Genomic DNA, 27,407 nt, shown 5'->3' with positions numbered 1-27,407 from the left:
TTTATATGTTAGACAAGGCAATTCTCAATGCAAGTATAGTACACTATACGATGAACTCCAGTAAAAGAGGAATGAGGCTCTCAGATTTTTGTCTCATCCTGGCAGAAAAAATTCTGAAAAACATTAGATTTCTTGATTACAGGTTACAGATGCCCAAGCCAAGGAACAAGTCCATTAAGACTACAGGAAAGGTATTGGGGACATTTTCCCACAAAAATAATCTCTGACTATAAAAAAAAGCAGCGCTGTCTAGAACATATAAGGTCTGTTGCAACAGAGGACAGTGTGGGGAATCCTGCTTTGAGTGTGAAGAGTGCATGATTTGCCTACACCTGGATAAGTGTTTTATGCTTTATCACACTCAGACAAACTATGTATGATTATATTTCACAGCACAATAGAGAAATACAATAAATAGACTGCTCTAATATAGCTTACAGTACATTGCTGTAAAAATGAGGAAAACTGCTGAAAAATAAGTGTACCACTGTATCACTATGTAAAAAAAAAAAAGAAAAAAAAAAGAACTGTACACCCATGGATTAAACACACATATTTGACACAAAAAGAAGTTTTCAAAGTGCACATAACAATCTTGTGTAAAGAAAACCACTGATCAATTTATGAATATTAAGAGTTAATAATAAAATAATAATTAAAATGTGGTGACTTCAGATTATTGCTAATGCTTTTTGGAAAGTACATAAAACATATTAACAATACAGGATATTATATTGATCCTAATCAATAATTAAACCCACCTAAATTGAACTGAGTGAATACTTAATTCTCCAAAAATTTCATGAATTCAGATCAACCCAATGCAGAAACCGACATCATTCAAACATGCAGTGTTCCAAGTAATGGCAACAGCAATATGACCTTTCTTGCCCAAATGGCAATGGATAAACATTCATAATATTTTACGTCAATGTATCTACATTAGCTTTATTTCTATATAATCACACAAATGTGTTTCTTTCCCTGTTTCATGTGCTTTTTACAAGATGCAGAAAATGCAGTACTGTCTTTACTGCTCTATTAGTACAATGGAAAAAGAAAAAAAAACAATGTATTGCAAATGTAATATATAATTCCACCTCATGAAATGAGTTAGTTCTTTCATGAGAACACAAAAATAAATAGCGGTACAAAGGAATTATTCCAAGAAAAAATATTTTGCAACTGGGTGTTTTTATTTATGAAGAGTCCCCCCACCCCAAACAGAATTGGAAAGTTATACAGAAATGTACAAGAAAACAGGTCAAATAAAACGACTATACATTAAAATGAACGGTTTTATTTCTTTGTAATGAAAAGGAAATATTTCCCACTTAGTGAAAATGCTTGTGACTCCAATATTGTTAATGGTATAGTCATCAGATCAATAAGACTAATATTAAACACCAGTCCGACAATAAAATAATGAAAAGTAGAGGGAATGCCACTCATATCAATAGTGCTAGGTTAGCACATTAAGTTTTAAGTAACAGTAGGAACACACACAAACATCTGCAAGCGTCAGCTCCCAATTTATTTATTACTAATGTGTGAAAACACACGCACCACATGCAAACCTATGTGCAATTAAACAGACATGAAACAAACTAATCATGCATTTCAGAATATAGGGTTGAATTCATGGAACACAGCTTCTCAATTACTAATTAATATGTCATCATTTTTTAATATGCATCATTCGATTCCAGTCATTTCAATTTATCTTTTTCGTTTCCCACAACTAGTTAAAAGAGAATATCACAGTCAGGTAGTACCTTTATTGTAACTGAGCAATCTGAAGAACCCATAACATCTAAAACCAGCCATTATAATTGGTAAAATGAAGAAAATACTGGTGGTGGTGGGAGGGGGGGGGGGGGGGGGGGGTTTGGTGGTCCGCCTCATATCCTGTAATAAAGTTATGCAGTGTTTGTCCCATATAGAACTTATTACAATTATCACAGCTATTTTTGTATTAGTCGGTTGACCGTATTATAGTCTTGTAAATACTGTGTTACAGGCTAATACTGGCCATATCAGAAGTATAAATGATAATCTCTTTTACAGAACACTTACCTGGTTCTTATCAAAATGCTCCCCAAATACGATAACATAATAAACTAACAATTCCTTAGTGTATACTCTCTCTCTCTCTCTCTCTCTCTCTCTCTCTCTCTCTCTCTCTCTCTCTCTCTCTCTCTAATATAATTTCATCATTAATATTGACATTTTTAATGTTGTTTTGTATGTTTTATAAGGGTAACACCAGAATGAAGATCATTGTTGGAAGCTTCTGTACTCAGGTATCCTATAAAATGTTAATCTTCTCTTGCACAGGGAAAATTTGCTAAAATGTTTTATCAGGGCCTGAAAGTAGGCCTTTCTTTCAACTAGGGGATGAAGTGAAGAGTTGGGTGTAAGACTATCTGCTTTTGTTGGCTTACAGACTGTATCAAATTTATGCATTGAGATTTTATTAATCACTTTCACTTTAAGAAGTGAATGTTCTTATTTACTTCATGTTTTGTTTTGAACTTACAAGCACCCCCTACAAGCACCAAGATTCCGTCTATGCTTTCACTCAATATCTAAGTATTTCACATATTTTTTACTAAACTAAACTCCATCCAAACAGTCCTTGGAAGGCTCAACAGTACAGACTGGCTGCCTCAGCCCACAGGTGTCACTGGATGCAGATACAGAGGGGCACGTGGTCAGCACACCACTCTCCCGGCCGTATGTAAGTTTATGAGAACGGAGCCACTACTTCTCAATCAAGTAGCTCCTCAGTTTGTCTCACAAGGGTGGAGTGCACCCTGCTTGCCAACAGTGCTCAGCAGACTGGATGGTCACCCATCCAGGTGCTAGCTCAGCCCAACAGTGCTCAACTTCAGTGATCTGAAGGGAACCGGAGTCACAACTGCGTCAAGGCTATTGACCACGTAGTTATAACTGAAGTTAAAAATTTAAAATGCGTCACAATCTACTCATTGAGCAGTATAACCTTACACTAAGCCAAGTATTTAAGTTAGAAACTATATATGTCTTGAGGCAGTGTAACTCACAGTGCGCAAATTATCCACATTATGTTCTTTCACTATTTGAGAATGAGAGAACTTAACGAGTTTCGATAAATTTTAAACGTATTTTACACTAGATCGCGTGTTTTTCCTTGCCTACCCCCCCCCCCCCCCCCCCCCCCCCGTGAAATAATGAAATGAAAAACATTTTCATTCTTCATACATTAAAAGTTCAGCATGAAGCACTTACTTCTTTACTACTAATTTCGCTGATAGTATCCAGATACACCACAGGTCATACCTACAAAATTATGTCATTGTGTGACACATCATTCAGGATATGTCATTGTGTGACAAAACATTCAGGAGATATGACATCATACACACATGATGCTTCAAATTCACATACACCCATCCAGATTTAGGTTTTCTGCGATTTCCCTAAACTGCTCGAGGCAAATGTCGGGATGGAACATTTGAAAGTGTATGACTGATTTCTTTCCCAATCCCTCCCTAAACTGAACTCTTGTTCTGTTTCTAATGACCTAGATGTCAATGGCATGATAAATTAATCTTACACTTTTAACAGTCATTTGTAAGGTGAGAAGACATCTGAAGCTAATTAATACATGGGAATTCAGTTCTGCAAAGAATGGGAGAAGGGGGGGGGGTTAAGGATAATATCTTAAATCAGTAGATTTAATTCACAGTTACGAAAGGACAACTTTGACACGAATTGACTGCCAGTGATAGGTAAACTATTAACTGTTTGCTCCATTAAGTCTCGGGAATGCAGCCGCATGAATTCCCGAAACTTAATGGAGCAGTCTTAGTGCCGCAAAAACCTGAAAATTCATATTAACTGTTTAACCATATGTATCTCTACGACTTGTCTGCCATGTTTGTGAACATAATATGCTGCCACCAGCCTTATACCTTTATTTCTGATGGCTCTCACAGCAGATCACATTGAAAAAAAAATTAAGAACTAACTTAATGCATTAGATACAAAACAATGATGACATCACTGTTTCATGGGTATAGCATTTGATTCACATACCTCTGTAAAATTTAACCATGTTTGAAACATTTCATCTTACTGAAATACAATGGGTGGTTTTAAGTAATATAGGTACTTCCCAAACAGCTCGATTTCATAATACTGGTACTGCCTGATGACGACTTGCACTCAAAACTAGTTGCAGGAAGATTAATAAAATGTGTTGTTGCTACTGTTGTTTAAAATGGTGTCTTTCTTTAAGTTTACAAAAGCTGCAGGACCCAATGCACAGAAATTACTCTTCGCAAGGAGTTTCTTCTTTGTTACACAGTACAAAAGGGGGTGCAACGAAATTAAATATGCAGAAATAAAACGGATAGCAAACAAATGGAAGCAATAAAAGGCGGGGGAAAAAAGTCACAGCAATAAAAGGCAGGAAAAAGTCACATACACACATATATAGAAAGAAGTTATAAACTTTTACCCTGAAGAAGCATAGGAAGGAGGTGAAGTAACATCTGTTTCTGGTGAACCTACATAAACTGGAATCCTTGAGTGTTTGCTACAAAAACAAAATCAAATCTGTGATATTTGTAGGTGAGATTTCAAGTTTGCAAGAAACTTAATATTCTCTTAACAGTGATTGAGTTTGCAGATTTTGGGAAAATATTCAAACTTTCTCAATAAATCTAATGTCAAATCAGGAAAGTTAGAGTTTTCAAAAATTGGTTTGATTAGACTCATTCAATGATTGCACTAAATTTTTTTTAGATTTAGATGTTCAGTTTCATTTACATAAAACACAAAGACCTCCCACTTAGTGTGCAAGTGCTCAATTATATGTATACGCAAGTGCCCATAAAATATAAGCAGTTGTCACATATGTTGTTTGTGTTGTTGGAAATCAACAATCACATTAAAACAAATTTTGTAATAACTGTGTTCACTTTAAGACCAACAACAGTGTGGCACAACAAATACACGAGGACAGGCACGGAACCCAAATTCCAACACCACAGTCATAACCCATCTAATTCCTCTGCAGAATGTATCACCCAATTTTATTTACCTATTTCGTGTGCCAGTAGACGATGATACATGTGATGCTGTGTGAACTGTTTCTAACCTAAAAATTATTATTTGAATTACAATATTATCTGTACATTCAATGATCAAAAAACAAACAAACAAAAAACTTATTTTCTTATCTTCAATATCAGAACCTGATGTATGAACATGAAGACATCTGGTACAAAGTGTAAATGTCCAACATTTAAGTCCCCTATTTCCATGGACCTAAGCGCACAACTCAACTTACAAACTGATGAATAACAAAGAGTTTTATACAGTCTTTGTCTTATTCAAAATTGATGGCAGATTTTTGAAACTTTGTACATACTGCTTCATATATACTAAGTGAGTACAAAAGATCATCATGGAGGGAATATAATGGATAAAGTGGCAATTCTCCCTTCCCATTCATATATATAATGATCATGTAAATAAAATAGAAAGAAACTTCCACATGGGAAAAATATATTAAAAACAAAGATTCCAAGACTTACCAAGCGGGAAAGCGCCGGCAGACAGGCACATGAACAAAACACACAAACACACACACAGAATTACTAGCTTTCGCAACCGATGGTTGCTTCTTCAGGAAGGAGAGGGAAAGACGAAAGGATGTGGGTTTTAAGGGAGAGGGTAAGGAGTCATTCCAATCCCGGGAGCGGAAAGACTTCCCTTTGCCTTTAAATATGTCTGCTTGTGTCTGTGTATGTGCGGATGGATATGTGTGTGTGTGTGTGTGTGTGTGTGTGTGTGTGTGCGCGCGACCAACAATTAAAGGGAACAGCCATGGGTACCAGGATGGCCCCCTCGTATGCCAACCTATTTATGGGTCGCTTAGAGGAAGCCTTCTTGGTTACCCAAGCCTGCCAACCCAAAGTTTGGTACAGATTTATTGATGACATCTTCATGATCTGGACTCACAGTGAAGAACAACTCCAGAATTTCCTCTCCAACCTCAACTCCTTTGGTTCCATCAGATTCACCTGGTCCTACTCCAAATCCCATGCCACTTTCCTAGACATTGACCTCCATCTGTCCAATGGCCCGCTGCACACATCCGTCCACATCAAACCCACCAACAAGCAACAGTACCTCCATCATGACAGCTGCCACCCATTCCATATCAAACGGTCCCTTCCCTACAGCCTAGGCCTTCGTGGCAAACGAATCTGCTCCAGTCCTGAATCCCTCGACCATTACACCAACAACCTGAAAACAGCTTTCGCATCCCGCAACTACCCTCCCAACCTGGTACAGAAGCAGATAACCAGAGCCACTTCCTCATCCCCTCAAACCCAGAACCTCTCACAGAAGAACCCCAAAAGTGCCCCACTTGTGACAGAATACTTCCCGGGACTGGATCAGACCTTGAATGTGGCTCTCCAGCAGGGATACGACTTCCTAAAATCCTGCCCCGAAATGAGATCCATCCTTCATGAAATCCTCCCCACTCCACCAAGAGTGTCTTTCCGCCGTCCACCTAACCTTCGTAACCTCTTGGTTCATCCCTATTAAATCCCCAAACCACCTTCCCTAACCTCTGGCTCCTACCCTTGCAACCGCCCCCGGTGTAAAACCTGTCCTATGCACCCTCCCACCACCACCTACTCCAGTCCTGTAACCCGGAAGGTGTACACAATCAAAGGGAGAGCCACGTGTGAAAGCACCCACGTGAATTACCAACTGACCTGCCTGCACTGTGACGCTTTCTATGTGGGAATGACCAGCAACAAACTGTCCATTCGCGTGAATGGACACAGGCAGACAGTGTTTGTTGGTAATGAGGATCACCCTGTGGCTAAACATGCCTTGATGCACGGCCAGCACATCTTGGCACAGTGTTACACCGTCCGAGTTATCTGGATACTTCCCACCAACACCAACCTATACGAACTCTGGAGATGGGAACTCGCCCTTCAGTATATCCTCTCTTCTCGATTTCCGCCAGGCCTCAACCTCCGCTAATTTCAAGTTGCCGCCGCTCATACCTCACCTGTCTTTCAACAACTTCTTTGCCTCTGTACTTCCGCCTCGACTGACATCTCTGCCCTTACTCTTTGCCTTTAAATATGTCTGCTTGTGTCTGAGTATGTGCGGATAGATGTGTGTGTGTGTGTGTGTGTGTGTGTGTGCGTGCGCGAGTGTACACCTGTCCTTTTTTTTCCCCTAAGGGAAGTCTTTCCGCTCCCGGGATTGGAATGACTCCTTACCCTCTCCCTTAAAACCCACATCCTTTCGTCTTTCCCTCTCCTTCCTGAAGAAGCAACCATCGGTTGCGAAAGCTAGTAATTCTGTTTGTGTGTTTTGTTCTTGTGCCTGTCTGCCGGCGCTTTCCCGCTTGGTAAGTCTTGGAATCTTTGTTTTTAATATATTTTTCCCATGTGGAAGTTTCTTTCTATTTTATTTACATCATATATATATATTCTATTTTATTTACATCATATATACATCATATATATATATTTGGGGGGTGGGTTGTCTTCTGATTCCACCACATGCAATTGTTTACAATACTGGCTAATATAATCCTCCTCTCCACTACCATTACTTTCTCTTCATTTTTTGAGATCTAGCAAAGTAATTCCTTGGAGCACTGACCATCCAATACTATCTCCTGCTATATATCACAGCCACCTCTAATTCAATTTCATTAGTTATCAATTATGTTGCCTCTATCATTTGTTTGCTTCTCTGCCTCTTCCAGTAATGCCCAATATAACTCCCCATTGCTTGCCAAGCTGAATGGCTTTCACATAGTAATTTCATGTTTCCTATCTGTACATCAAAACAGATCGTGAACTTTCCACATCAGGCACATTGGATTCCTCACTTTGAAAACTCTGTTTTGTTTCACAAAAGCACTCCTGGACACTTTTACTCTTCTATTTATGTCTTTTGATGCCCATTCTTTCACTGTCTTCAACTGCCTTACATAATCACAACAGACAAAAAAATATTCAACTCAGGAGACATCACATTAATATATAGGGTTGTGAGTCATGCTTGGGTAACTCAGATGGTTAAATCCACGAAAGGCAAAAGTCCTGAGTTCAAGTCTCAGACTGGCACACAGTTTTAATCTGCCAGGAAGTTTCATATTAATATATTGTTATTATTGCCACAGAACAACCGATGTGTCTACAGCATACAGATTGTGAAGATGTAGAAGAAGGAGCAATACTCAGTCACGAAGAATGCTGAAGTAAACACTTACTTCATATTCGCCATAACCAGAATGAGTGAGCTTGAGTCATAGTGAAAAAGCACCACATGAACAACGAAAGAGCAGCACACTCCACCTCACTGGGTCATCAGTGCACAAGAAGTCTTGTCAGATGACACAACACACCTTCAGTCAGGTAGTGTCCAGTTTCTCTGACCCACTGAAGTCATTTAGCTTTTTATGCCTCTGTGAGCAATGGCCATGTTAGGAACTCAACCCACAATGTCAACTGCATGCAGTTCTCTTTGTAATCTTCACTCAGAAACTTGTTGAAACTGATCTGCATACCCTGACAACAGCAATTCCTGTCGATTTTGAGACCAACTGTCCCTGACGTGGTATTACACTTTTGAGTTATTGTCAGTTAGGATATTCAAAGTCCATATTCTTATGTCATATTACATGGCTGCTAGTGGTATACTATCATTACAAACACACTGGATACTCTGGGTGAAACATCAACTACTGCACAACTTCATTTACTGAGTCATCATTGGCAAATACCTCCTCTCTACCACTGTCACATCTGCATATTTACTCATATTACTGCACTGATTCCAATCAATTTACTAGCACATATACACTACGTCACTGCTGAGACTTATGTCAGAGGTGGAGTGTCACAAAACTGGCTGATAGGCAGTCATGCGGTGCTTCACCAGTTCCAAATTGACCAATGTGCTCTTTTAAGGCAATGATTAGTATTTTGTCTGATGAGCTTACATAAACTCATAGTAATTCTACAACTCTGCTGTTAATTTATTCTGTCTTCTTTTTATGCAGTAATTACAGTTTAAGACATTTAACCCCACTTTAAAACTCTGTCTATTAAGTTCTTCTATTTGGCAATAGAGGCAAATGGTAAAATGTTATCAGGAAAATTTAGATGACCAACTACTCTTTCACCTCTGAATTTCTTGTTTCCCGGTATGCTTCAATCGTCATGATAATGAAAATTTGAAAATCTGTCCCAGAAACATGAGATACTACGCATGACAATTAAATGACTCGAGTGTGTTGCTTTCCTTCAAAATCAAATACTCCAACACTGGTGGCCTTTATTCTATTCCATATCCTCTACAAACCCTGACAACTAAGAAATGAAGGCATGTAATGGTGCCATTACTTCTCTTCAAATGTGGTAGTCTGGTAACATTTAAGAATACGAATCTTTCGTCATTCAAGGTACAACTAAATACTTTCAAAGTATCAAGTAAAATGTGTGTGTTTGTACCTCGAGGAAGAACCACTGGCAGGACTGAGAAGACCTGTCGGCGTTCGAGGCCGGCTGCCCCCTGTCGGCGTTCGAGGCCGGCTGCCCCCAGGTGTGCCATTAACAGGAGCTGTGAGTTTACGCGAACTGCTACCAGAGGTTCCACCCCTGGCTGGTGGTGTTGCTGCAGCACCAACTGTTCGCCTCTGTACTGGAATACGGCTCGGTGTACCTTCGTCTGAAACACAAAATAAGCGCAATAACAATACTGGTAATGTTCTGATCCTTAGTACACACAAACTGTACAACTATCCACGAGAATAAAATTTAAGGCAGAAACGTGGCAACTGATACGTGGTAACAACTTTACTCCATATGAGTACAGAACTATTGGGTGGTTATGATTAAAGTGCAGCTCTTCACAGAGATCTGGTGTGGGCTGTCATGTGGCAGTGCAGCTTTGTAGTACACTAATGCATAAATGTGGAACACATTTACACTGGAAAACAAATTAGCTACAATTGCGGCCACCAAACACAAATCTGGCACATTAGGCTGTTTTTATGGCAGTACGACATCGGCACTGTCATTTGAAAAGCCATAATGTGACTGAACAGTTGGCTACTGAGAAGAGAGATTGTGTGCTATTAGTGAAACTGTTTTATATGAACTGTGGCAATTAGAGTGCTTAACTGAGACAGTATTGACGACTGAACAATCTGAGGAGTTGCCCAATGTCATTAAATGTTTTAAAGAAAGTCATAACAAAATTCGAAAACATGAGTGAGCTTTGTGTGGCACCTGGAAGACCAAAGTACCCTTTCCCAGTGGAGGTTACTGATGAAGTTTCTGTATATGTAACTGACCATGAACCGCATGACCTTGGTAATGCTAATGCTCATTTTTTGCCATGAGGAATGTCCATTTTTTGCCATGAGGAATGTCCATCCCGTGATCAACAGTACGGAACAGTTTGCAATCTATATATATGACTACTCATGCAAGATCCAGACTTGGAACTAACTGGAACCTCATGATGCAGCACAACATTCAGAATTTGCTCTTTGATTTCTGGCACAGGTTGAAGTTAATGAGATGTGGCCAGGCAAAATTCTGTGAAGTGACGAGGCGCATTTTTCACTACCAGGTGCAGTGAATATGCATAATTGCCAAATTTGGGGCACTGTTAAACAGTGTGTTGTGTACTAAGAGCAATTGCACTCACTGTATGTGATTGTGTAGTGTGGATTCACATGCATTGTTATTCTTGGTCCATTCTCCTTTGCAGAGGATACGTCCAGAGGGACTGTCAAGTGTACCATGACATCTGAATGTTATCAAGACCTTCTTATATAGCATATGATTCCTGTTGCAGAAGAGGATAACTGTGTAGAAACCCCTGTTTTCATACAAGATGGGGCAACACCTCACATCGCTCGCCTAATGAAAGATCTGCTTAATGCAAACTTCCACAAACATGTTATCTCCAATGGTTTTCCAAATGCATGACTTGCAAGATCACTTGATCTGAACCCATGTGACTTTTGGCTCTGGGTACATCTAAAAGAATGTGTTTACCTAGAACACTTTCCATCCCTACCCGATCTGAAGGCCAGTGTGCAAGAACACCTTGCTCAGATTGCCCCAGAACTGTTGCGAGCAACTGTTCATGACATCATTTTGCAGATGCAGTACTTGGCCGACATCTCTGATACTCACACTGAATAAACTGTGTAAGCAGAAGTTAATAATAAAATCAACACTACGCCTTGCTCACTTATTTGACCTTTTTAGCATACATTGGTTCTGCATAGACACATTAGAATATCTTCCACATGATAATTACAGCCCATACTGGACCTCTGTGAGTGGCTGTTCTTTAATTAAAACCACCCAGTACAGGAGGAATGCAGAGGATTAACATGCTGCTGTCTTAACAAACAGATTGCTCATTATACAACAAATAAAATTTGTTATTGAAATGATGGATGCAGTATGTTGTCTTGGGTGGAGACTTAGTCCCTGACAGAAGTAGAAGTAATTTCAGCCATGCCTCAGGCACATGTTTTGGGACCTTTGTTGTTTTTATCGTACACAGATGACCTGATGAACAACACCAATAGTAATTTCTGACTTTTTGCAGAAGATGCAGTTACCTATAATGAAATACTACCTTAAAAATGCTGCACATACACATCCAGTCATATTTTGAAAAGATTCTAAAGTGGTGCAAATACTGGAAACTTGTTTTAAATGTTCGGAAATATACAACTACACACTTGACAAAATGCAGAAAAATAATACGTTATGACTACAACGTGAATGAATTACAACTGGAATTAATCAATCAACATTCTGTAGTGCTACGAAATGGAGTGATCGCGTAGTCTGAACTGTAAGTAAGGCAGGTAGCAGACCTCAGTTCACTGGCAGGATACCCAATTTCATTTTCTGAAGTAAGTATAGTAACCTGACATTTTTAAGTAATTGATTTGAGTAGGTGTCTCATCATTTTTATTATTAGGAGACTGAAATTCAACGTGAGCAAATAACATAATGCTCTATCAAGATTATTGCTCCACCCAAACAACAAGACCACCTTGAGTAATTCAATAAGCTCACACTTCACAAAATTCAGCAGTGAAGTTTAGAATTTAGCACACAACATTGGCATACATTCTAATGATTCCAGAGGCGTTGCTTAAAATTATTACTAGTAGTTAGGTTATTTGATCTTTTTTATGCCCACAAAGTTGTCACTTACATATCTCAAGAGTGATTAATTTCAAGTGCCTACACCAAAGCAGACTTTCTGCAGGAAACTTTCAACAAGAAGTATTTTACCTGTGCTGTCAAGAGAGAGGGTGGATCCGTGCCTACTGGGAGGCTTACTGCCCTGGCGACTGCCTGGTCTCGAACCCGCTCTGCTTCCTGCCTTGCTGCCAGGCAGGCTTCCTCCTGGAACATAACATACTTCTTGTTGATCTTTTCATCTGCTGACATAACTATTTTTGTATGAAAGCTAGCCACATTCAGAGCACAGGAATAGCACTTAAATACAAACAAAAGTAATAAAAAAATTCCTAAACCAGTAAACAGTTCAGTCATTTGGTTTAATGTAAAATTTAAGTAGTAAAAACAAAATTTCATCGAAATGACAGTGAATCAGTAGAACATTGGTATTAATTGCTTATAACTGTGGAATACCAAAACAGTTCATGGCAGATACTTCACTCTCCTAATTATTTTTTGGTTGCCCACATTCCTTACATATTTCTAACTAGTCAACAGAAGGTACACGTATTACACCACATGTACTGACAAAAAGACACGTAATAAAATCAAACTCATACAACAAACTTGACCCCCATCCTGGAAATATGAAAAGTCTGGCAAAAATAAATATATCAAATGTAACAGCCTGCAAAAATAAATATATCAAATGTAACAGCCTATCTGCAAAATTGATAGAATTCTGCACCACTATCTCTGATAATCCATTATAATGCTACAAAATTAATCACAGTATGCTACACATAATTTTTATCCATCATCACAGAATGCCAATCACAAACATTTAGAAGTAATGGAGACAACTTGCTGAATAGCAGAAGTTGTCACTAAGCGCACACACAAATGCGAAAAATTCGCTAGCTTTCAGAATAAAGCCTTTGTTCAAAGCATGCATGCACACACATACACGCGCCTGCACACACACATACACAGTGCTAGTGGCTCGGTTGGAGGGAGCAAGGAGGGAGCTAGGAATGCGGGGAGGGAGGGGTGACAAGTGCAAAGTCTAGGCCTGTGACGCACAGGTAGTGGAGCTGGTGGGATGCGGAACACAATGCAGGTAATGCAGAGACATGGGATTGGGAGTGGGCTAAAGGACAGAGGAAGGGGAGACTGTTGGGTAGTGGAAGTGGGGGCAGCGGGCTAATGGAGATCAAGACAAGCTGGGTTACAGGATTGTCTGAGAACGCCCTCAAAAGACTGCCAGCATGCAGGACAAGGGAAGTCTTGTCATTGCTATTCACAAATGGCCAGGCTTTATGGCACTCACATGGCGCCCTCCTATGCCAACACTTTCATGAGCCACCTAGAGGAAACCTTCCTTGCCTCCCGAAACCCCAAATCCACAGACTAGTTCAAGTTCATTGGCGATATCTTCATGGTCTGGACCTGGGGTCTAGATTCCCTAACTTAATTGCTCCTGAACACCTTCTCTCCTGTCTGCTTCATGTGGTCCTCCTCCATACAACATGCCACTTTTCTGCATGCGTGTTTGACCTACATTTCAACAGCTGTCATCCCTTCTACTCCAAAAACTTGTTCCCATAAAGCCTGCATAACAATGGACGCTGCATGCAGCGACAAGAGCTCCCTTGCCAAGTATTGTGAATGTCTCACAAGGACCTCCATAAACACTGTCCCCAGAACCTAGCTCGCAACCTAACTTTTTGTGCCATATTCTCACACACCCCTAATCCTCCCATCACTTCTCAAGAATAAGCTACCACCCTGGACTGTAACAACAGAACCATATCCTTCACCAGAGCTTTGGTTATCTAATCATCATGCCTGAAAATGAAAATCCTATCTATGATCATCCCCACCCTTCCTAAAATGGCATTCCATCATGTACATAACCTACGTAATATCCTGATCCATCCCTATGCCACTCCTTGCCACTGCAATCTTATCCCTGTGGAAGACGCAGGTGAAAGACCTACCCAATTCACCCATCCAGCACTTCCAACTCCAGTCTTGTCACAGGCTTATTCTATTTCAACAGAGGCTGGAGCACCAGTGAAAGCAGCCATGTCAAATACCAACTCTGATACAATCAGTGCACACTTTTTTGTGTTGGTGCTGAAAACACTACGCTCAGTTTCAAAGGCTACTTAACAAACCAGGCAACCTGGATGCTTTCCTCAACAATTAGCATTCCTGAACTACGCAGATGGTACTTATTCTTGTAACACATCCTTCATTCCTGTAACTCTCCTTGCCTCAGTCACAGTTAACCCATTGTCCTCACTCACCTCACCCAACAGTTTCCTCTGTTCTGTCCATCCCCCCCCCCCCCCCCCCTTCAATTCCCAACACTTCATCGTGCGCCACACACCACTGACTCGAGCCTTGCGTGTCACATGCCTAGCCCATCCAATTGCCGACCCTCCCTCCCGTATTTCCTACCAGCAAACCTGCTACCTCCCTCTGAGCTGCTAGCTAACCATCTCCAACCCCCTTCCTGTCTCCTACCTCTCCTGTCCTCTACCCACCCAACATGACTCGAACCCCAACCCACCATAGTCCATCCGCCAATATGCGATCCCAGCACTGTTTGTGCGACACAATGTAGGGACATTGTGTGTGTGTGTGTGTGTGTGTGTGTGTGTGTGTACGTGCGTGCGTGCGCGCGCGCGCGAGCACACACACGTGCAACCTGCAGATCAACAAAGGTTTCATCCTAAATGCTATAAAGTTAACTTCCTGTCTTGCACGTGTCTGTCGATGACTCAATGCTTCTGCTATTCAGCGAGTGGTCTCCTCTTAAGTCTACCAGAACTTTTCAACTATAAAAGATTTATATATTCACCAAGGCCAACAACAAACTTTATTGCCTTACTTGGTTCACTTGCACTGTTATCAATAAATGCTTCATAAGCCCACATTTGACGAGCAGAAATGGAAAATGTTCCTAGTGTCATTTTTTCACAAAACTCATTTCAAATGCTATTGTGTTTTCAGTACTCTGCTGCAAGTACCTCTCTGGGGTTCCAAAGTTTAAAAGGTATGAGAAGTAGTTTTTGTTGACTACAATTCCACTCATTAAAAACTTAATGCTGCATTTCTGTACATGCAATACCACAAATAAAATGTAAAGCCCCAGCATTAACGGGACTTAGAAGAACGAAGAAGAAGAAAAAGAAGGAAGAAGAAGAAGAAGAAGAAGAAGATGATGATGATGATGAAATTGTTCTTCCTGCTATTTTGTCATAAACTGACATTTCTGAGAATGGCAGTCTGTGAAATACAAGTTGATTCTTGTAAAGAAGGAAACAACGACCAGCCACTGTTATTAATGCTATTTATTTACAGTTACCATCACCGGTTGCAAAACAACAGGTTCACCTTCAGGTGACTATTCACATTTATGTTATATTGTTGTCATTTACATTAGATGTTGGAGAAAATGGTCAACAACTAATGTAATATAAACTGGCTATTTGTGTAAATCTATAGTGTTAGTAACTGTGTCCTTGCAAGAAACAATTTATAAAAACTTTCTTACTGTCACTTAGATCCATTAAGTTTCCTGGCATGGCACATAGTATGTTCTTAATAAAGTACTTATATTCTAATTTTTCCCATTCTTATTTGTGATGATGTGATACTGCAATATCTTCTCAGTTGCTCAGATACAAATTAGTTATGTAGTAACAGAGATACATCATTACTTGATTTTCCTGACAAATGTTAGATGTGGCACTTACAAAGTTTTCCATTTCTACTCTTCAATTATTGATCATTATTCCTACGTATTGAGATTTTCATCAACATTGAACAAAACTTTCTGGATCATCACAATATTTATTGATTATTTATTTAATGATATATATTTATTACAAAAAACAAAAATCAATAAAAACTAGGTACATATCAATAAACTTTTGAGATTACTACTACTAAGTTTAAGGAAAAGCATTGCGAACATCAACTTTTTTCTTCAGTATTTCACCTTCCTACACTCTAGCACTTCAGGCGTACGCAAATATTCTTGACATGACTGTTTTTATGATACCTGGTGTCAAGCTGGATCTAGGAGGAGCAGACCCCTTCCGCAAAGGCCTTGGCAGAGTGCTTTCATTGTCACTCAGCGAGTCAGGTGTCCGCGCACCACCAGAAAATGACGAGCGTCCTGATGGTCGACCCATAGGTACACTGCGGGCACTTCTCTCTCGCACCTAATTTTTGAGTATCAAAGAAATAACTGAGTTATGGACTAACCTTCATGCATGATAGTATAAACACATATACACAAAATAGAATATATAAATAAATAAAATTGAGAGGCTCCCAAGATGTGCAATGGTGTGTTAGGACTAGATTAGTTATTTTTGATACTTTTAACTATCTCTTCACTGCCAGATTAATAGAGGTGGAAACAAAATTTTAAAAGATCTAAGAAATTAAATGACTGTCTGACTAGTTGACTCATCAGACTGGCAATACAGGAATCTAGCCCAAGACTCTTTTGGCACCAAATATAGTGTACTGCTACTGTGGAAACTTACTAACAGCATGCTCTTTTTAATGGTATGCATGTCAACGTGAACTTCAGTAGTTCATCATTCCACCTTCCAGCTTTGGGAATTGTATTAGCTGCCATTTGAAGTCAGGCCTAAAGCCTAATTTCATTTCTATGCTTGGTCTTTCAGTTATGTTAATGGTAATCATCAATTTTTCCAAACAAAAATAGCGATTTTTAAAAAAGGCTATAGAAACGATGTAACTGGAGTGAATGGTAACACAATACATTCTCATTATCAATGTGTGTTTATAGACTGCATACATTAAACTGCCAGCAAACCTCTCACAACTATGTTCTGTCCAAAGCCAACTCTTACAAAAGGGTATGGCAAACACTTCTACCATGCTTAATCTGACACAAAGCTGAAGTCTCTTTAGTTGAGTTACATCACAATATAATCTTTTCCTCTATTTCTTCAACTGTTCTATATATTTCGCTCACAAGACATGATGTGGCTGAAGTCATACATATACAACCATTAACAAATGCTCACTCAAGTAACTGATTGTGATTTAACAGAAGTAAAACTTTGGACAATATTAAGGTGCATTTGGTCTAACCACATAAAAATCATTGAGCCCAAAAAATGAAATATCATATGAGTGTAAAATATGGGGGATTTTATAAATGCTTGTCCACATCAACACCACTGCACATCCTCAAAACAGTGTTTTTAATGTAAAAATATTTAATATGAAACAAAAGAGAAACAGTAATATACACAGTTTTTTTCATGACATTAAATTACATGTTTGTTATTGCAACAGACACATGTAGGGAGAGAATAATGTGTTTGTCTAAGAAAACTACCATATAATTTGCTATTTAAAAAAATGCAGAAGGAATAAGGTGAGAGGTGAATGGTGAGGAATGACACTAACTATAACACTTCCTTTTATTAAACTTGTCATTCATAGATAATCTTTTCCTGATTTAACCAATACTACAACTTCACAGTAAAAATTACAATGAGACAGAACAACCGTGCAGTATTATCCTTTAGGAGGCAAAATTCATAGTAAAGCTGATGCAAACATTCAAGAATAGAGTGTAATAATCAAGCTTTTTAGAACTAAATAGTTTCCCTCTTCAGAAAGGACAAAGGAATGCCTAGTATAATAGCACTTCTGAACTCCCTTGCAATCTGTTGCCACAGTTCTATCAGTATTTCTGGGAGGTAGAAGAAACATTTGCTCTCAAGAAGTAGGATTTATATTTATGTAGTCAGCTAGGACAGTGTACTATTTTCTACTTTAAGAATTCCTATAGACACTAGTATCAATTTTGCCTCCTGAAGGTAAGTACTGGCCACACATTCTCTCTCATTACAATTTTGCAAGTTTTCTTGACTGAATTGTTGAGGAGGTGGGGAATGGGGGTGAGAGCTGTGGCTCAGCAGACAGGGAACTAACTTTATGTATGAACTCAAGCACATTTTACAATGCATCAGCCTGTAAATATATTATGCTAACCTGAAGAATGAATCTCTCATCAGCCAGTTCATAATAAATCATACTGTCCTTTTCCAATCAAGGAACACTTTGCACTATTTTACATAATTAAAGATCATTTCATCCTCTTAAAACACTGATGTGAACACCCAACTTGACTGAAGAGATTTTCAAGTCATCTGGAGTGTTGAAAATTTGGTCCCCAATTGCCACAGGATTTAGACAAATACAACAAAGAGCATACAGGTGCAGTCATGATTTTATTACATTAAAATCTGACATTTGTTTCATTATTATATGTGCAACTTTCTACTTATTCTTGGTATTCATCTTACTTTTTCAATTCTTGTTTCTCTTTTTTGAAGTTACTGTATTTCTTATACATCTTAGATTCTTCTGCCAGTATTCCAGACACATATTGCACTGTTAATTTTTCACTTAAATGTTTTGAGGGCCTGAAGATGCAAAACATCTGCCATCTCTTAATATTTTTAAGTGTCTGTCATCAGTGCTACACTCTGAGTTGACAAAGTCATGGGATACCTCCTAGTACTGTGTCAGACCTCCTTTTGCCAATCTTAGTGCAGCAACTCTGACTCAACAAGTTGTTAAAAGTCCCCTGCAGAAATATCGAGCCATGCTGCCTCTTATGACCATACCTAATTCCAAAAGCGTTGCTGGTGCAGGATTTTGTGTGCAAACTGACCTGCCGATTGTGTCTCTTATATGTTCGATGGGATTCATGTTGGGTGATATAGGTGCCCAAATCATTCGCTCGAATTTCCCAGGATATTCTTCCAACCCATCATAAACGACTGTGGCCTCATCATCCGTGAAAATTCCATCTTTTTTGGGAACATGAAGTTCATGAATGCCTGCAAATGGTCAATGATTGTTACAATTGGACCAGCGGAGCAAGTCCATTCCACATAACCACAGCCCATGCCCTTAAGGAGCCACCATATCAGCCTGCTCTGTCTTGTCGACAACTTGGGTCCATGGCTTATGGGGTTTACAGCATGCCTGAACCCTACCATCAGCTCTTACCAACTCAAATTGGAACCTATCTGAGCAGGCCACAGCTTTACAGTCATCTATGATCCAACTGATATGGTCACCAGCCCAGGAGAATCACTGCAGGTGATGTCGTGCTGTTAGCAAAGGCACACTTATGTCGGTCGTCTGCTGCCATAACCCATTAAACTAAATTCCACCACATGTTTCTAACAGATATGTTCATCATATGACCCACATTGATTTCTGTGGTCATTTCACGTATTGTTATTGGCTGTGAGCACTGACAACTCTATGCAAATGCTGCTGCTCTCGGTCATTAAGTGAAGGCCATCACCCACTGTGTTGTCTGTGGTGAGACGTAATGCTTGAAATGTGGTATTCTTGACACTCTCCTGCCATTATCGATCACAAAATTTTGAATTCCCTAACGATATCTGAAATTGTATCCCATGCATCTGACTCCAACTACCATTCCATGTTCAGAGACTGTTAATCCCCATCGTGTGGCCATAATCACCTCAGAAACCTTTCCACATGAATAACTTGAGTACAAATGATAGCTCCACCAATGCACTGTCCTTTTATACCTTGCATACACTACTGCCACCTGTATATGCGCATAACACTATCTCACGACTTATCACATAAGTGTATTGATCATTTCCCCCCCCCCCCCCCCCCCCCCTTCCAAGCAACAAAAGCTCAACTGTTAAATAGACAAAAGCTCAACTGTTAAATAGACAAAAACTTTGCATTTCTTTCCAATTAGCCTATTGCCCAGAGCACCAAACAAACAACAATTTTTGACAAAAGTGTTGGAAAATGTATTAAAAAATCTCCCATAATGAATGTGTAATTATGAATGATAGTGGCATAGTTTATGAATGATATGATATACGATGTATGAACATGGTCACAGGTTTGAGAACATCACATTAAAACTTCCACAAACAATTTCAAAGTAAATATGCATAGCTTAAACAAGGAGTCTCGCAGGTGAAATTATTACATATCGACAAAAAAATTCTTGAATGTCATAGTTATTCTTTTGAGCTTCCTTTTCCCTTTCTCGTCATCCTTAAAATGCTCTTCCTAATTCTTCTCCTTTTCTCCCTTAATCCAAGGACAAAGTTAAACAAAGAAACTAAAGTGAAATCAAAGGATAATTATTTGCAACCGAGCAAAAGAAGAAACATAATATAACTGTAAACACACATTATGTAAATCAGGTAAAAGTCCTATATTAACAATTTCAATATTTATTTACTCCCTTTCACCATATCACCTCACTTCCCAGTAGCTTACTTTGTCTCCTCTTCGTAGTACAAAATACTGCCACAACTGCATTTTCTTGTTATCAGTTGCCAATGTTTTGTCACTATTTTCATTCTGGACTGCATTTTATAAATTTTTATTACTATGAATGTTAATTTCATACACTTTTTCAGGTTCAGTTTTCCCTTTATCCAAAAAGAAGGCATTTCAAGCAGACACAAATGAAGTCATGCTCAACTACTTAGTTTTGAGAATTTATGCAATTTCGTCTTTCTCCATAGGAATACAAATCAATATTATTTAGGGTGTTTTTCTCTTAATACACTACTTCTTATTTAACAACAATAAGCTTCGTTTTCAGAACAGTGTACCATGCAGTTTCAGTGAATCAGTACTCAATTATGACAATAAAGACATGTGAGGGACTTATTAAGAAAATTACATTCTATGTAACATGGTTTAATAAGAAATTATATGTAAATCACCTTGTGTTGTTATTAAAGTGATTAATATTAAAACTACACCAATGCAATAATTTAAGGAAGTAATACTTCATCCAATTTTCTTGAAATTCAGTAACACTGACTTATTCATTTCTTAATTAAATTTAACACACATAAATGTAGTGTTATATTCTACAAGACAACTCACCAGCACCACTTGTGATAACATTTGCCGGGCATCCACTCGGTTGAATTCCACAACTGAGCAAAAATGATTGAAATTGTTGCCATATGAAAACAGTTACGATTTGAAAGACATGTAATGAAACAACTGTACTTACCATTTGCCAACTCTAAATTTAAAACTAAGAGCAACTAACTTCCTCTAAACATAATTGATCATATTTAATGATGTATTTATAATGAAAATGGGTGTCCTGTCAATCCCATAAGAAGAAAAGTGCAACACATCTTTTCTTCTTTTAAGACAAAGGAAATGAATGGAAAGAAATAAATAAATCAAGGAAAACTAATGAGCAAAACATTTTTGGGGCAATAAACCAACACATTAAAAAAAGTAACTAACCAAAGAAAAGGAATTCAGTAATAATAATCATTTTAATGGTGGAACAACGGGACACTATTTTTACTTAAATAAGTTGGGTTAATAACAAGAAATTGTCCTGTGTGACACTTGCATGTCCACTTATTGTTAGCAAGTATCTCACCAAGTTACAGCAACAAGCAATGGGAAAACTTGGAATTATAGTAATTTTCATTCCAAGTATGCAGGTTGGGTGGAGGCTGACAGTAAGCTTCTGCCCTTGAGAACATGACATTTCTGGAAAGAATTACTCCAAGAACAAGTTGTGTTTCCATTTTTGATAATTACTCTTATGCATCTAACATTAGGGTAATGACGTTCATATAAAATCAATACCTTATTCACTTTTTCCACTAATAAACCAACTACCCAAAATATCATGTCCCTGTCATGTGCTATGATCAGTATACAGGTTCAGAGAAGGAAATAAATATTTAACTGAAATATCCTGATGGTATATGTGGCTAGTTTCCACATATAGCCTAAGCAAAGAATAAAATCTGTGTGCACAAGGGAATCTTTATATGAGCAGAAATAAAATGAGGAAAACCCTGACACAAGGAAATAAGTGAGATCTTTTGTGTATGCAATACAGACTGCCAACAGGATAACATCACAACAGCTCAGGTGACAATACTGTCAAGAAGCTTTTTAAGTCACTCAGTTTCAGCTACAGACTATGACACATGAAACACAAAGCAAACACTTGCACCAGCAGTATAATAAATGTAACTCTGAGCTCAGCAGTTTAAATAAGCAGTCCATTATGAATAAGGGCATAAAAGTAAACTGAAACAGAAAGAACTCTATCCACACCCTTTGCTGTAATTAAGGATGTCAGAAATGTGCTATGTAAATGAGAAATACACAAAGCATGTACAATTATAGGACAGACCATTATGTGGCTTGAAGATTAAGTGCTCAGCAATGGATTTGCAGAAAAAGGGGATGGAATTAAATAAGCTACTGAACACAGTTTCTTTCTCACAATTATAAAACACACACATGCATATGCACACAATTTCCTGGAGTGACAGGAATGGGAAGTTGAGAGAGCGAGCGAGAGCGCATAGCATCCAGGTGCATGAGTACAATGGGAAGTCCACATGAAGTAGAGGTGGACATCAAAACAGTTCAATGAAAGAAGGGGGCAAAAAACAGTACAGAAGGAAATATGTGGTTCAGAAGGAAAAGAATATATGAAATTGTACACAATACAGAAATTATACAGCTATAAACTACCTCACTTAAATTCAATCTCAGCTAGTTCAGTACCCTATGCTGTCATTACTCCATTTGCATTCGAAGTCCTTCCATCCATATTTAATTCAAATTCTATTACATTTTACCCCCTTATCATCCTAGCCCAATTTGCATTTATTTATTGCTGTTTCTCAGCTTGATATTTTATCTAACCAAAACGCCCTGAATCCCAGGTGTAATAATATTGTGCTCGACTAGTGGCATGTAACAAAATTTTACATTATTGTGCTTATACAGATTACTAGGAAGAACACTTTATTAAATGTACAGGTGATTTGGGAGTGAACAGGGTGCAAAATTTAGTATGCAGAGCAGTGATGGCTTCAACCTGGCTGGGCATTGAATTGAAATGAGCTCGGATGACAATATGGGTACGTTATATCATGCAGCTTCAACTGTATGCCAGAATTCATCGATTGTAGCCGTCAGTGAGTGGCAGTATGCCAGTCTCTTGGTCACCCATGTACGGATGTTTCCAATGCGTGATAGATCTGTAAAAATGCCGTGGCAACAGACTGTTGTCCTCCAGATATTGCTATACTGTCCATGTGAATACTTGTCCTGCTGCAAACAAGCTAATGTTTTGGTTCAAGATACAGCCAAGTGAGCAACATGTCTGTCCTCTCAGGACATAAGACACTGCCATTCAAATCCGATGACTCACATCTGCACTACAGTTGTAATGTTGTGGAACAATAAACTGCCATATCATTTGGACACAGACCTGCAACCGTCAAATTCTCGCATACACTGGCAGATGTTTCTTCTTCTTGAATGAGGCATAACACAATATTCTCACAACCTACATTCAAATGTGATTTCTATATGAGTAGTCCAATTGGTATTCTTGTCTGGTATACAAAATATAAACGGTGTTTTTTTACTCATACCTGCTTTTGATGGTTGTGAATATCCAAGTATGTTATACTTTGATGCCAATTTCATGTTTGTTGCTTGCTGTCTGCATGTTGCAATTTGAATGGATAGCAGTGTGACTGAGAGAACAATGTTTTTCTTTATTTCACAAATAGAGAAACTACTGAGGTTATTTCCTGACTGATTGCTATATCATAAAATTTAACATAAATTTATAGTATTGTCTTTCTTTGGTAAAAATATCATTTTGCAGTTTCAGTACCAACAGTGAGAAATCCATTTTAAAGTTTTAATGTCATTTTGAAGAAACCAGAGCACTTTAGTGCATTTGGTCAGGACATTTCTCTCCTGCAAGTAGTAAAGGTTGCCATAAAGCAGATGGACCTGTACTATATTCAAAAACCTACAAGATAAAGGTCACTAACTAAGTTGAATCTATAGACTAATAGTCACAGATAGGCCAGGTAATGATGAACCATACAACTGGCACTACACCATGCAGCTAATGAAATGATATTAAAGGGGAATTTATTTGGAAACAATTCAGAACAAAAACAATTAAGTTAAAAAATAAACAGAAAGCAAAAACTTGAGCTTCACTGTAATTTTTCCTGAATGGCTATTTTCTTTTTTTTTTGCTGGTTATTTTAAGAAGTCGCACTTCTATATGTAAGATACTGCAGTTTTTCCAGTTCCAGTCATACCACACTGTGGTGCAAGTGTGTAACAAAAAGCCAAACTGCCCACACTACAAAACAAAGCGCCAACTCTGCCAGCCAGCCACACGCCTTTCTATTTACCCAGTGGTAGTGAGGGCCGGAAGAAGAGCCCACAGCCAGGGGATACGCACAAGGCAGATCTTCTTTCTGGCGAAGGCTCTCAAAGATGGGCATCAGCTGACTCATATATTCCTCGGCTGTAAGAAGCATGTCGAAAAAGTTCTACAGTTGATAGCATACAAATTTTCTTATTCTCTGCACCCTCAGGAGCGCCACCAACAAAAAATAATTCTTTACAATTAAACAAACTAAACATCCATGCAAAGAAAGACGATAGGAAAAGCTGCCACTTTTATATCTTGTTATCTAACACCAAAATCAAATATTGAAGCAAGTAATATAAGAACAAAAAGGGGAAGCATACTGACCCCACATAAACAACTGCATTGCAAACAATTGCAATACTGATTTCAAATGTTATCCAATGTTCATGTGAGTTTCATTAATGCAACAGACTTCTAGTCACTGACAAATAACCAAACACTGCAACACAGATTACATTCATTTACCTTCTTGAGATGAGGTACGTTTCTCATTTCCAACACTTTCTCAAATGTCAAATAGTGCCTTCCCAACCCAATTCTTAAAAAAAAAAACATTTTTATCAGTTTCAGTGGTTTACAGAGAACTCCAAGGTTAAAGAAAGTATCCAATTCAGAAATTTTTTTTTTTTTCCTCATATACATATGATGGTAATAACACAGGTTCAGTGATGTACCTTGCTTCTCTTTGAGGGCCCAAAGTTTATGTCAATATCTAAAGGGATAAGTCCTTATCAAAACCCAAACCATGAGCAACCTCTTTTTTTCACTTTTTACAACAGGCACGAGTATATAGACATGCATGGTATTACATTACCTTATGAACTGATGATACAAGCTGCCACATCCTTGTGCAAAAGCTGTACACAGGAAACCCACTCACCTTGTAAAGCACCCGCTTGTGGAGGTAACATTAACAGAGCCTGAAGAATTTTGACTGCTAATTGCTGTTTCTCCTCATTTGCAGAGGGAATTTAGATTTATTATTATATGTGGACTCAGACATGTTTACTGGTGAATGTATGGAAGTCATAAATGTCATAAATGTATGTAAATGCCAAACTGAATAAAATGAATAGCTGGCACAAGATAGCAAGAATCTATGTTTGAGTGTATGGTACTTTTCTAAACTATTTAATATATGGAAGCTTATGATATCAAAAGAGAAAGCATCAATGAAAGCATGGGAAGAACCTAAGAAATAAACAGTCAGTGTACTGTGATACAAATAACTCTATAACTGTGATTAACTAGTAAAAAGAAGAGTAAATGCACAGTGCACTACCACAAAATAAGAAAAAGCCTTTCACTCCCTTTTACATACTCAACTCTCTCTCTCTCTCTCTCTCTCTCTCTCTCTCTCTAAAACACACACACACACACACACCACACACACACACACAAGTACTTTCAAGGAAAGAGATGTGTGAAAGAAAGATTCATGCAGTAAGAGCTTTGTTGCAGGCTGTGCTTAGGAGGGGATGCCCAACCTTGGTGATGGGGCCAGCCAAAGACTGCGACCTCTGCGGAGTTGATCCTGATCCTGATCCGGGGCTGGCCTTCGGCTTGAATGCTGTCATGCTCTGGGACACGCCTTCAGCCAGGATGAACTGCTCACGCAGCTCGATGTTCGTACGTCCCTTTGCTTAATGTCCGAACGAGGTGTTTTCCGATCGGACGGGACATAGGATGGGGTGTGCAGTTCCCCCACAAGCGGTGTCAGCAACAGTGTTTCGTGTGCACGGGTCGGAAGTGGTAAGGGAAGGTCAAATCCAAAGCAGACGTGCACATGGGACCAGGCGAAGGCAGGGTGACGATGTGAAGAGAAAGGTAGACAGAAAACAAACAATAAGCAAATAAACAAAACAACAAAATACACTACAAACTAAATAAAAATGCTAGGTGAACAGCAGAAATACTGCAAACAATAAAACATTAGAAAAAGAACCAAAGCCAAACAGCATCTCTTTTCTAACAACCAAGAACTATGTTCTGTGACAGACAAGCCCAAGTGCAAGGTAATGGTGTGCTTGTTCAGACTCTCACAATTAAATTATATCATGTGTCTAATTTACATTCCGGGGACTGCATAAAATCTGTCTCATAGCATGACAAAGTAAATGCAAACAAAAGCACCCTAAGTTTTGACTAACCAAAATAGGTGCACATGTGTGTACTGTACAACTACAGACCAAAATGCAACTGCACAGTGCTGGATTTTCCATTTAGTTGAAAACTCTTGTTCATAATGATGAGAATTAAAGTGCACTAAAAATGATGGACTACTATTACCATAAAATTCTCACTTGTTACATCAATGACCCAAAAAACAGATAATATCATCCAGTTTTGACCTTTATATCCTAAAAATAACTAATGAGCTACATACTAAATATATTAGGTCAAATAACCTATGAAATTTTATGTAATTTTAAAATAATTTCTAGTTATGGGACATCAATTTTAATAACTGAAAATGTATAATACTGAAACTGATACAACAGCACTTAACAGTTGCATCTGACTCAAAAAGTATAAGATACTGAATAGCACACAAAATATTTACACAAAACCTAACTACTTTTTCATGCCAGTGGATGATGACACAAGACACTAACAGAAAACACTGCACCACGAAAATTATTTACTCCAGCAATCCCAAGCAAGAGATATAGTGCAAGTCTGAGATGGGGAGTGTAAAACTGAACTGAACAATGTATTAAGAAAATTACTTCACCAGTAGAGTGTGCACAACATGACAAGACAAGAAGTCCACCACATACAGTAAGGTCAGCATAGTTGCACATGTACTA

General features: G+C 38.5%; 1 protein-coding gene across 50 annotated transcripts in view; it reads right to left on the bottom strand.

Moving 5' to 3' along the window:
- LOC126279005 (microtubule-actin cross-linking factor 1) overlaps nucleotides 1-27,407 on the bottom strand; it is a 485,047-nt gene that overhangs the window by 7,084 nt on the left and 450,556 nt on the right. For 13 of the 50 annotated variants that reach the window (XM_049979354.1, XM_049979333.1, XM_049979343.1 and 10 more), the window contains 5 exons: nucleotides 26,085-26,239; nucleotides 16,336-16,498; nucleotides 12,372-12,485; nucleotides 9,549-9,765; nucleotides 4,505-4,582 (listed from right to left, as the gene is read on the bottom strand). In XM_049979354.1, coding sequence (XP_049835311.1) covers nucleotides 4,505-4,582; nucleotides 9,549-9,765; nucleotides 12,372-12,485; nucleotides 16,336-16,498; nucleotides 26,085-26,239 — 727 coding nt within the window. Of the gene's footprint in view, nucleotides 1-4,504; nucleotides 4,583-5,089; nucleotides 5,147-9,548; nucleotides 9,766-12,371; nucleotides 12,486-16,335; nucleotides 16,499-21,239; nucleotides 21,293-24,574; nucleotides 24,691-26,084; nucleotides 26,240-27,407 lie in introns of all 50 variants that reach the window. The other 37 variants (XM_049979337.1, XM_049979346.1, XM_049979338.1 and 34 more) reach the window with 8 other exon arrangements.

Source organism: Schistocerca gregaria, chromosome 6 (assembly GCF_023897955.1).
Source record: "Schistocerca gregaria isolate iqSchGreg1 chromosome 6, iqSchGreg1.2, whole genome shotgun sequence".
NCBI classification, from domain to species: Eukaryota; Metazoa; Arthropoda; class Insecta; order Orthoptera; family Acrididae; genus Schistocerca; species Schistocerca gregaria.
Note: the sequence above shows the minus strand (reverse complement) of the source record. Positions and strands in the feature narration are given on the sequence as shown.